The 12,307-nt window shown below is 42.7% G+C and overlaps 1 protein-coding gene across 8 annotated transcripts in view; it reads left to right on the top strand.

Moving 5' to 3' along the window:
* The window catches only part of KCTD1 (potassium channel tetramerization domain containing 1), a 99,187-nt gene extending 94,785 nt beyond the window's left edge, over positions 1-4,402 (top strand). For all 8 annotated transcript variants that reach the window (XM_061360546.1, XM_061360542.1, XM_061360540.1 and 5 more), the window contains exons 4-5: positions 1,471-1,776; positions 3,411-4,402. In XM_061360546.1, the coding sequence (XP_061216530.1) occupies positions 1,471-1,776; positions 3,411-3,569 (465 nt within the window). In that variant the 3' untranslated portion in view covers positions 3,570-4,402. The remainder of the gene's footprint in view (positions 1-1,470; positions 1,777-3,410) is intronic.
* Positions 4,403-12,307: the final 7,905 nt, after the last annotated feature.

The following is a 12,307-nucleotide window of genomic DNA, read 5'->3' as shown; positions in this document are numbered from 1 at the left end:
CAGATTGAACAGGAGAGGTGATGGGGAAGGGTTAGAGCAGTTCACACTGGTGTGAAGTGTTTTATCCCTTGTATTTGAGACAGATTTTTAGTGTTTGGGCATAATAGGTGTGAGGTTGAGTTCAAGGCCCACATCACAGGTACCTTTGAATCGTCTGCTATAGACGCATGCTTACTTCTCCCATGCGTGACAAGGGTAGAGCTACCTGAGTAATGTGGGAGTTTGGAACTAGCTGATAAGCATCATATCCCTTTTGAAGCCTTAGCATGGCTTTGTGCTGCTCTCAGCATTTGTCCCAAAGGAAATCAGAAATAAAGGAAAAGCCTCCTTCCATGCAATATTAAGAAATATATAAAGAGCCTTTTAGACACATAAAAATACACTGTAGCTGGACTGAAATTAAAAATGGAACTCCTGGCAAGTTCACCCAACCAACATGTTGTTCAAAGAGGTCCAAAAGATCAGTGCTTAAAATGAACAGCAGACCTTGTTTCTTAGAAATACACAGATCAGGCAGCTTTTTTTGTTGCACATTAAATATGTACAGTATTTTGAGCATGATTTAGGTGTCCCATTCTTGTCAAGTGTTTGGTTTCTAGCTCAAATTCAGGGCCATATTGACTGTTAGCAGTAGTCTTGTGTTGTCATTCTGTTTCTCTGTCTTCCCTAATTCTCATGTATTGCTTTTCTCTGTAGAAATATTTTTCAAATGGGCTCATGCTCTCAAGACTAAAAAAGCAAGAATTTTATTATGAAGGTTTTTGTTTTGTTTTGTTTTGTTTTTAAATGGCAGTAGACAGATTCCACATCATCACTTCTAAATTACTTCTGTACTGGCTGTGCTTAGAAACGTGTTCTTTCTGCTCTGGCATTGGAGTCAATGTAGTAAACAATACTGTTGGCAAAATGAGGAGGTATTAAAGAATACTTAATTTTTAAAATGCAGTAATATGTGCAATCCATTATGCAAATATCTGCATCATTTTACACTAAGAACCATTACAGGCTCCCTCATTTACATTCTTATACCTGTTACAATGCCTGCTAGTATTGCTGTAAGACATGATGTATCCTACTGATTAATTTTCTGAATCCTGATTAAATTCTCTTCCATCTGTTCAATGATGTCATTATTCTATGACGTCATTGTGGGGATAAAATATGGGGAAAAGCGGGATTTTTGCCTGGATTATTCCATAACAAGAAGGAGTTGCGCAAACACAGCCTCCCTCTCCCCTCGCGAGTGCTGCTATACCCAGTCTGCTTCAAGTGGCTGATGGTCACTTTTGGCTTGCACTGTTATTTATTTACTTTTTATTTTATTCATTATTACCTTCCTGCACAGTAGTCACAAACTATGTCTGAAGGGTTCCAGATCTAGAGTGGTGTTAGCCTGGATAACCATATACAGTAGGGGGTACGTTAGCAATGCCTTTCTTAACTGTGCACAGTAACATATGTGTCTTTCAGGACTACAGTTTGTTATATGAAGAAGCAAAGTATTTCCAGCTTCAGCCTATGCTGGGAGAGATGGAAAGGTGGAAACAGGACCGGGAGAGTGGCCGCTTCTCAAAGTCTTGCGAGTGCTTGGTGGTGCGAGTTGCCCCAGATCTTGGAGAGAGGATTACACTGAGTGGCGATAAGTCCTTGATAGAAGAAGTGTTTCCAGAAATCGGTGATGTGATGTGTAATTCTGTCAACGCCGGCTGGAATCACGACTCAACGCACGTCATCCGATTTCCACTGAACGGATACTGTCACCTCAACTCAGTTCAGGTAGGAAGTCTGTTTTTCAGTGGCTTGCACTGAGACATTTAGGAGGGAGCTTTTGGCTTATATTGTTAAAAGCTAAAGATCAGGGTAAACAAAAATTGCACAGAAGCTTTGATGGTTACTTCTGAGTCCCTTTTCCCACCCTCTCCTTTCTGAGATTTCTCTGTTGTATGATTAGCCATGCTCAGGTATTTTGGAAATACATTTTCCAACCTGAAGAATACATGTGAAGATGTGGCATATCTTGTTTTAAGTATTTTTGACCCACAGCTTTCTTCTCCTCCCACCCTAATCCTGTACAGCCTTCTGCCATTCTGCTTGCCCTTGCTGTCCCAGCACACATGCAAGCCAGTTCGCTAATCGGTAAAATAGCTGGGAAAGATTTTGCAGGCATCCACTCCAAGCACAACCCCAGTGAAGTCCAGTCATACTGGACAGAGGGTCCCATGTCCTGTGGGGTGCGGGAGCATCAGCCTCTCTCACCTTGGGGCTGGTGGCCATCACAGCTGACCCTGAAGAGCTTTACCACAGATAAAGATGAGGCAAAGGAAGCCCAGGCAGCACAACAGATGAGGGTGGTGAGGCACTGGAACAGGTTTCCCAGAGAATCTGTAGCTACCCCATCCCTGTCAGTGTTCAAGCCCAGGCTGGACAGGGCTTTGAGCAGCCTGGTCTAGTGGAAGGTGTCCCTGCCCATGGAGGGGGGGGGTTGTGTGTGGAATGAAATGGTCCCTTCCAACCCAAACCAATCTATGATTCTCTGATGATAAAAGTAGCAAAGAGTATAAACAAGGGAAAGAATGCCTCCACCATGCAGTTACAGTAAGCCAGCATGAACGTGGATAATGTAAAAAATAATAATAGTGGTGTGGAAGAAGACCATGCTCTTAGCAGCCTGGAGCTGATGCTGGGAGCTGAGGTCTTTGCACCATCATCTGTTGGGTGAGCTGTGTTGGGTTCATCCTCCTGCTGCCCCAAGAGTTCTGCCTCGCTCTTCTTTCCTTGTGTATTTTATTTTTCTCCCTTTCTTGCTTTTGCCATTGTATTTCTCTCTGGAAGCAGCACTGGGGTAGTGAAAAGGGAGGAAAGAAGGTGAATAGGCAGAACTCGTTAGTCCTGTAATTAAAATTAAAAGGTTCCAGGTTTTACTACAGGTAACTGTAGCCACAAACCTTCATAGTTGTGGTTGTGTTTTTAAGTCTCTAGAAAATACTATGGTAACCTTTCTGAAATTATGACCAATTATTATCTGTATTGTCACCGTTTAGTTGAGGTGTTTGCTCAGCATCCTCCAGTATCTGCTGTGCAATCCTGTATTTGCCCTTTGGTATTGTAAATTTTGTGAAGCAGAGAATGCGTTTTTTCCAGGGATGTTTCTGTGGCCAGAAGAATACTGGATTCATTTGCTGTAGTAAAAGCATAAGGTAGATTTTTCTTCGTTTTATTTCTTATTGCTGAATGGCCAAAGTGAGCAGAAACCAGTCCAATACAATGAAGCTGGGGGAACCCGTTAGCAGATCTGTGTAACCTCATTTGTTTCCTATCTGAATCCATTTGAAAAGAGTAGTTATTGTCCTAGTACAGCAAATAGTCTGTTTATTTACTTATACCTCAGTGTTTGTTTCCCTTTTTTGCAGGTACTTGAGAGGTTACAGCAAAGAGGGTTTGAGATTGTTGGCTCGTGTGGAGGTGGGGTGGACTCTTCCCAATTCAGTGAATACGTACTGAGACGAGAACTCAGAAGGACATCTCGTGCACCCTCCGTTATTCGAATAAAGCAAGAGCCTCTGGACTAAAATGGACATGTTTCTTTATGGAAAAAAAAAAAAAAGGAAAAAAACGAGAGAAAGGATAAAAAGAAAAGGGGGACGTTTCATGTGCAGTTTGGATTCCAAACAAGTCCTGGAACAAAAATTGAATAAAAGACACATTTATATCAAATATAGAGACCACACCTGAATTCATATGGGAACATTTGGAATAGTAGTAGTAATAATAACCTCAAGGTATAAAAGAAAACACACACACATATATATATAAAATATGTATGTATATATATGTATGTACATATATATATGTATGTATATGTCAAAGGGTAGGAAACGCAACAACAAAAAAGTGGTGGGTGAGGTTGGTGCTGTGATGGCCATTAAGTGTCCTAGGCCTTACTCGGGCCCACTTAACGGTGTACAAGCCATTATCACTGGGGGATGCATAGACTATTCTTCGCCCATTTTCCATTGCCAAGCAGCCATCCACTTTTTAATGTGTACACACCTTGACTCAACTTTATTTGCATATGGGAGTTTGTGTCTGTCTTTTTAAGAGGTGGATGGGCAGGTGTTCAGGAGATGACCATCCATTGCAGTGGAAAGCTAGTCGACTGAAATTTTAAATGTAGTTTGTACAGAAGTCGCACACTTTTTGTCTGCCCTCACAGATGTGAAAGGTTAACTTTTTCTTTTGAATGAGTATTTTTGTTGTCTTTTTGTTTTCTTTTGTGTTTTTTTCCAAAGGGGGCCAGAATAACTAATATTTGGTAGAGATGCTCTGGTTTGAATCTGCTGCTTTCCTACAATTTTTTCAAATTTTATAATGTATTAAATACAATAAACTCTGTTTAAAATAACGAGGGTCTGGTTTAAGCCAACAGAAGCAGAGAGGTGGGATTTAGCTCACTGCGCTCCAGCACGGGGAGTGGCGGCTGCTCTGGCAGGCAGCAGACAGGCAGTGCTGCCTGCACATGGTGGAGTGAGTTAAAGGCAGCAGATGCCATTGTGGGATCTGTCTGGTGTGCCGCATGTTTCTCTTTCCTATGAGAGTGATGAGGCACTGGCACAGGTTGCCCACAGAAGCTGTGGATTCCCCATCCCTGGCAGTGTTCAAGGCCAGGCTGGACAGGGCTGTAACCAACCTGGTCTAGGGGAAGGTGTCCCTGCCTATGGCAGGGGGATTGGTTCTAGATGATCTTTAAGGACCTTTCCAACCCAAACCATTCTATGATTCTGTGTTGCTGATCTTCCTTCATCACTGCCCTTGTTAAGCTTTGTCCCAGTTTGAAAAGAGGCTGTTGATCAGGCTTAAAAATAGCAACAGCTCATCCCAGGGAAACCCATCAAGAGAAGACGCCTTGTTCTGTGACCATCAATGGAGCAGTGAACAGTTGCATCCTTCCCTCTGGACTAAGGATTTGTCAGCTTCAACTCTCCAAGCCCTTGCCCTGCTGAGTGTTAGCCTATTTTAGTGTTGTTCCTTTCCCTTGTTTAAAGCTAGTGTTCTTCTGCCTGGAGAGTGAGATGGTCAACCCCTTGCATTACACTTTCGGCTGCATTGCTCTTGATAGCAGGTGGTAAGTCAATGTCCTGCGAGTTATTCTCTTCCAGAGTCTCACCAAGGCCACCGCTGCAGCTGCCTGGTTCAGGATGGTGAGATTTTGCAAAGGCCCCACGCCACGGTACTGCTGCATGGACTGTTCACGGGTTGATGCTTTCACCACCTAAGATGCACCAGCAACCACCACTTTTCCTCCAAAGCATCTTTTTATGCAAGATTCCAGAATATGACTGTGTATTCATCCTAGTATAGAAGTTTCTACTGATGCAATGGTGCTGGCATTCCGTTCATTTTGGTGACACTTTGCTATTTATTTAAGAAAAGGGGAAAAAAAAGAAAAAAAAGAAACTGTTAAATACATGTAACAAGGTTTTTAATATAGTCTGATAACTCAAAAAAAAAGTACCATTTTTCTGTTTTTTATGAAGATGTCAGAGGGCACACTTGAATACCTGTCTGGCAGCACATAGCAATGGCTTTGAAATTACTGAAATGTGGAAATGGGTGAGGGAGGGGGCTCCAAAAATTAAGGTTCATTAGTGGGTTATTAGATCTTCAATGTGATGCTGATCTGTCTATTCACAGTACTGAAACAGCTGCCTCATTGAAAATGCTTGTTTTCAATTAGCAGCTAGTAGTCCTCTTACAAAATAAACAAATGCTTGCTCTTACTGCCCACAGTTTGGATGTTAGTTTGCATAGCAGTTGGAAAGCTAAAACCCTGGGGAATAAGGATTTTTAACATCTCTTCAAACCCTTGGAAGTGGTATGAATTTTGCTGTGTTGAAAAAGGTGCCAGTACCCATGGGTTGAGAGTATGTGGGTACCAATGCGCAGCAATGTGATGCTTCAGAGACTGTTAGCTACAGAAACCTCCCCTGTGCTTCCAGGTGCAGCCCTGCTTTCCGGGGCCTCCACAGTGTGCCCAGGATATGTTTACACTGTCAAGCCCAAAGGTGCTCTTGCACCCAGACTTGCCATGCCGGCTGCCATGTGTATGTACGGGACACATGTTTTGATGTAGGCTGGAGCCAGGGGATGCAGCTCCTTTCCCTGCTGCTCAGAGAGCAGGTACCCTAAGCCTGCCTGTCCATGAGCTTCAATGAAATCTGAAATTGCCTCCCCAGTACTGGCTACACCTGCAGCCTTTGCACAGGCTGGGTGTGGAGGGAGAGGAGCTTTGCCACTAATGCTTTTCCTTTTGTTGCTTCCGAAGCTGGCAGGTTGTGCTCAGCTGGTGGTTTTGCTTGGTCAGCACATACCTGTCCAACTCAGTGACACTGAGGATACCTTTGTGCTCCTTTCAAATCCCTGATCACCCTCCCACCGAGCCTGCATTTATTGTTGATGGGTCAAAAACTACTCTTAAGACCCTGAATGTAAATGTCTCTGCACTTACAATGTGGTCATGGAGCAAGAGGTCATGAATAAACAAAATGATGGCTCATGAAAAATGTATGCAGGAATAAACTAGGTGTAGATTTTTAGAAAGCAAAGGAGATTAGTCCCATTTGCAAAAATTTAAAAACAATGTGTTTTTTAAATGTCCTTCAGAAAATATCAACAGACAAATGAGCAGTGTATCTAGGAAGAGGGAAAATGGGGGAACCAAGAAGGACCAAATCATGGTCAGCTCATTTCTGGAGGCTGGTGATTTTGACATGTACAATAGTTTGAATTGATCTGATTTTCTATTAAAAAGTATGACTCTGATTTATGCTATCAGTGGTGCTGTATTTAATAACAAGAGGAAAAGCTGCAGTGGAACAGCAGCTGCCAGCATTGTACTTCAGCAACTTGGTTGAGCAGCTGCCAGGAGAACTGCTGTGAACATGCAGAGATTGCAGATGCTACCCAACACCCGTTCCCACAGTGAGGCACAGGCAGAGGAGCTGGGTCTTCACCTGTATTTTGGTAATGTGAATGCTGGACTTCTTTAGGATTTAGTTCTCCTATTGACTCCTTAATGCTCCAAACAGCTATGCAATGCAAGGCGTGGATCCTGGCATGCTTGGATGAACCTTTAAAAGTGTCCCATTGAACTTTGCCCTGCACCAGAGAAAGTGAAGTCCCACTTAGTCACTAGGTTAATATCTCTTTACAGAAGCATTACTTGCAAATAGGTTCTGCTAATTTATTCTATCTCCAGGTACTTATTGGCCAGATAGTCTGGCCTGGCAAATGTTTTTCCTCTTCGTTGCCGCATGTCTAAAAAGCAGCTGATCATATATTTCAGTGCGCAGCTGGCACAAACAGGTATAGTCAAAACACTGGGTTTTGGTGCCTGATAGAATCCAATGAGGACAACCTACTACCCTCTGAAAACATGAAAGCTGAGCCACCCACTCAATTATTTTTCTTTATGCTAAACAGGCACCAATTTCAATGTGAAGAGAAACATTTTGTTCGTGAGCAGAAGTTTTTGCAGCAACCTTTACAAATTGATTGCTATAATAATTACAGGGTTCTTGCTTTCACCCAAATGACTTGTCAAGTGCATTTTTCTTTAATGTTCATGGTTTTGGAGACTTCGGAGAGGAAAGGTACGGTTTTTTGAGGTGAGAAAAAAATATTTACTGACCAATGGACAGTCTTACAGAGAAATGAAAACATTTATTTCCATCTGTCATTTCTTGACTGTGGAGTTCTATATTATGAATTATTTCTAGGGACAACTGATATTTGTATGTCGGCATTCATGTTGCCTGAGGTTTATTTACAGTGGAAATGAAACCAAGACGTCCTTAGGGCCTGTGGACCAGTTGCTTTTTCTCAGACTTCAGTTTGAGTGGTTTATTATTTCTTGAGGGTCTGGAGGGATCGCTGCCACCAAAAATCAATATGTTGCATCAGGTCCCTATGTTGGCTTTGTCTGCTACCTCATTGATCTGGTTACTGAAGACCCCAAAGCTGACTTAGCATTTGGGATCCTCTATTTGAGATTGAAACTTCTAAAATCATATCCTCACTCTGCTTAAAAAAAATAATACAAGATGCAGGCACATAGTACAGAAGTTCATCCTTGTGTTAGAAGGGCTGGGGCATCCCTCCTGTGAGGAAAGGCTGAGAGAGTTGGGGTTGTTTGGCCTGGAGAAGAGAAGGCTCTGGAGAGACCTTATTGCAGCCTTTCAGTCTCAGCCTTTCATTTTCAGGCCCTGCAGGGGCCTATAAGAAACTTGGGGAGAGACTTTTTAGCAGGGCATATTGCAATAAGACAAGGGTAATGGTTTTAACCTGAAAGAGGGAGATTCAGGCTGGATGTGAGGAAAAATATTCTTTACAATGCGGGTGGTGAATCACTGGCACAGGTTGCTCAGAGAGGTGTTGAGTGCACCAGCCCTTAAGACATTCAAAACCAGGCTGGATGTGGTTCTGGGCAACCTGATCTAGTTGAAGATGTCCCTGTTCATTGCAGAGGGGCTGGACTAGATGACCTCTGAAGGTCCCTTCCAGCCCAAACTATTCTATGACTTGATGAACTAGGTCTGCTAGCTGGTAACCGTGGCGCTAATGGTGATGCTGGGAGTGAAACCCTGTTGCCAGCCTGCTGAAGCATTTTCTGTTTGTGCTAGGGTGAGCTCTGGAAACAGAAGTGACAAATGGGGAAAACACCACTTTTCCTTGAATCTGTGATTTTTATGTTTTTCAGTTGTTTTCACATTTGTTGACTCTGGTTTAGTATGTTATTGAGTCCTTTGCCCCTAAAATAATGTAGTGTTTCATTTTTCAACTGCTGTCAGATATTATGGGCCAGATCCCATATTCTGCTCTCTGTATTCATGGTGAACTTGCCACACACTGAAGTTATGATCTGAATTACAGATTCAGATCATAGTGTAGATCACATTAGTGTAATTTAGGGATTATGAGAAGAGGGATGGCGTGGTGATTGGCTGTCAGTATTGTTGCATCGACATCTGTCATATGTTGTCTCTATTGCATTTTGCTTCTAAAAAAGTGAAAAAAAAAAAAGCTATTTTCCACATCCGGTCAGAGGAAGTATGGTTTGATCAGGTTTATCACTCAGCCCCACTGAAACTGTATGTGCATGAACCCTTCCCCCCGGAGAGGTTGTCACTAGTGTGGACAGGATGGGTTTGTGCCCCTCAGGGACCATGGGGTGATGGTGCCCTTGAACAGCCCAGTGAGACCCATCTCCTGGTCCTCAGATGACAGCTCTGGCTTGCTGAGAAAAGGTAGAGGGAGGGATATTTGTCTCTGTACTCTGGAGTATGGGCTGATAAATGATATAATCTACAATCCAAAATGGTCTTCTAGCTTCTGTTCTATTATGTAGCTTGTCAGTGTTATTAATTGTACTGAGGAACACGTGTAGTGTGGGATGGCTGGCCTAGTTTGCTTTTGGGATTCTGTGTAAGGGGCAGAAGAGCAACGTGCCAAGTGGGCAAGGATTTAAAGCAAAACCTGCATGTGCTGAAGTCCCCTAAACTCATGTACTGCACACATTCTGGCTTCAGTTCAAAGCAGGGGGCCCAGCAAGGATCACCAGTGGATGTTTGATACTTCATTTGGTTAACCTCTAAGAAAGTGCAAAAACAAAAGACAAAGCAAGCAGAGCATGGGCACTAGTTCTGAAGATCTGAAGCCGTGATTTCCCTAATCCCTGCCACTTCTGAGCAAATACTTCAGCTCTGGTTGGCTCACCTTAAAAATACTTACTACGAGAAAACAACAAAACTAGCTGTGCATTTTCCCCCCGCTTTCTCCCGTTCAGGAGCTTTGTTTTTCTTCTGCTTGGATCTGTGCCCGGGCAGCTCAAGAGTAGTAATTTTGGCCCTAATGCCATGCTTGGTCTGTTCAAAGCATTGTACAAGCCTTCAATTAAGCACCTCTCTACCTGTAGGGAAAGAGAGTAGCAAGAAGCAGATCTTGCAGCTGGGGAGGCAGAAAAGGCTTGTTTTCTACCCACCCAGGTGGCCAGCTATGCTTCAAGAGTCGCACTCAGCTGCCACCCTCTTTCACAATCCCTCTTGCAGTATAGAAAGATGTTGGAATCGGTGAGGTGCTATGACACGTGTTTTTCAAAGCTGAGAGTTGCAAGCTATTCAAGCAAACACAAGGCATCCCTAAGATGTCTGAGTAAGCTCCAAAGGAACACCACATGATGCAGCTTGATGTGCCTTTGGGAATTTCTTTTTTCCTAATTCCTTCCCAATTGAGAAAAAAAAAAAAGAAATAAAATTCCCTTCACCTTTCATGTTTGAAGTAGGGTCTACTGATGTCTTCATCTCCTTCTTCCAGCTCAGCTCTTCTAATGACTGTAATTTTCCATTTATGATGTTTTGGTTTCTCGAGACAGAACTCAGGTGTTATGGCAGGGAAGGGAGAGGGGAATAACAACAAAAAACCACCAGTGCGATTTGTGGAAGAGCTTTGGTTGTTCGTATAGTGGTCACAACATAATCCTGATGCATGCCATGCCAGGATGGTTGATGGCAGAAACATGTTTCAGGTGTGGTTGTTGAGATGCGACAAGGCGCAGCCAGCTCGTGGCTTCAAACACTCCACAAGAAAAATGGCAGCAGCAGGAAATGAGGACTCAAACGCTCATGGATTATCTTCCTCTTTAAACATCTGTTCCTCTTTCTCACAGTTGTATCCTTTAGATGAGTAGTTTAAAAGCTGTGCTTTTGTCTCCACCATAACCAGTGCAGCTATTCCAGGAGAGAGTTGCTTGGCTCAGGGACAGCTGTTCTGCAGAAAAATTCTCTTCTGATGCATTATTGATAGACGTAAGTTAAAGCCATAAAGCTCGCAGCTTTATCGGGCAATATCTACTAAATCCTGGAAGCATGTAAGATAACCTAAATGTAATCTACTGCATACCAGCTCCTTCAGTGATGGATAGCACAACAAAAGCAGGACTAATGAAAAATTAATGAAAACAGTTACTTCCATAAGAAAAATGATCTGTTTTCTCCCACCTTTGTATTGATTTTAACTGGCCCTGTAATTGGAAGTGTATAATTTTTTCCTAAGGTAAAGAGGATTGAGGGCAAGGGAGAGCGAGCGTATAATTCTATTCATGTTTGTGACATACTTTCAGGCTACAAAAACAAAGCATTTTCCTTAGGATGCTGAAGCTGCCTGTGAATGCAGACTTCAAGCATATTTTCTCAGCTCAGGCAAATTGTTTTTCAGGCTAGTTCGCCTGAAACCAGATACTGCATGAGCAGAGTACTTGGAGTACTTTGAAGGCTAGAGAGGAGCTACAAAGGAGCGATGTTTAAGAAAAATCAAATGCAGTGCATGTAACTTGGTGGTTTTAACATGTTTCAAGCATTCCAGTTCATTCCTGATTGATCTGCCACTTTCTGAAAGGGAAGAATCCTCCACTTGCTCTGTGGAGAGTGAATGGATGTCAGGCTCAGAGGAAGGACCTTCTCTGTGACACCAGTTGCACCATGTTGCTCGTACACAGGCTTGGCTGTGAATTCACTGCCGTATATAGTCTCACCACCTTCTCACCACCACATTCAAACACAACTGTCTTTGTCTCTATATTAAGCCAAACATTTCTTTCTTTTTCACCACACAACAGCAGAAATCAGTCTGTGATTGCTGTACTCTATTTTAAACTATTCTTAAGTCTTTACCCGCTAAATGGTAATATAACCACTAAGCCCAAAAGGTACTACTGAGGTAATAAATCAATCAGAGCAGCATATAGTTTGATTTGGTAGGGGGGAAAAGTGCATTTCTCAAAGTGTTTAGGAAATGTTTCTTTCCTGTTCTCTGTTGGTCTTTTTCTAATTTCTTCCAACAAAGACATTATAAGGGCCATGTTGTGATGAGGAACTGAGCAGCAGTATGTTTCTGCATATATTTGTAATAAATGTTTTTCTTTTTCTAGCATCTTTCAGGCATTATGCATTCATCTAAAATATACATCTATTTTTTAACTTGAGAGATTTAGCCACATCCTTGGGTGTTGGGGTATTTTTGTTGTGTTTCTCATTGGCCTGATAACAGCTGCAAACAAGAGGAACCACCTCTTCCAAAGCATATCATTACAAATTAGGGCATTTTCTTGTCCTCAGTGTTTGTCTTGGCTTTATTTTTGTGGCAGCAATCTTAGCAGGTCCGATCTCAGCTGGTGCTCTGCACAGCAGATGTGGTGACCGATCGGCACGGGTAACCAAGGACCCCATTGTAATGGTCACCTCCACAGCTGGATGCA

This window comes from Neopsephotus bourkii, unplaced genomic scaffold, assembly GCF_033783945.1.
Source record: "Neopsephotus bourkii isolate Nb327-2 ecotype Australia unplaced genomic scaffold, CSIRO-AGI_Nbou_v1 NB_1027, whole genome shotgun sequence".
NCBI lineage: Eukaryota > Metazoa > Chordata > Aves > Psittaciformes > Psittacidae > Neopsephotus > Neopsephotus bourkii.
The sequence above is the reverse complement of the archived record's forward strand: the minus strand, read 5'-3'. Positions and strand labels throughout refer to the sequence as shown.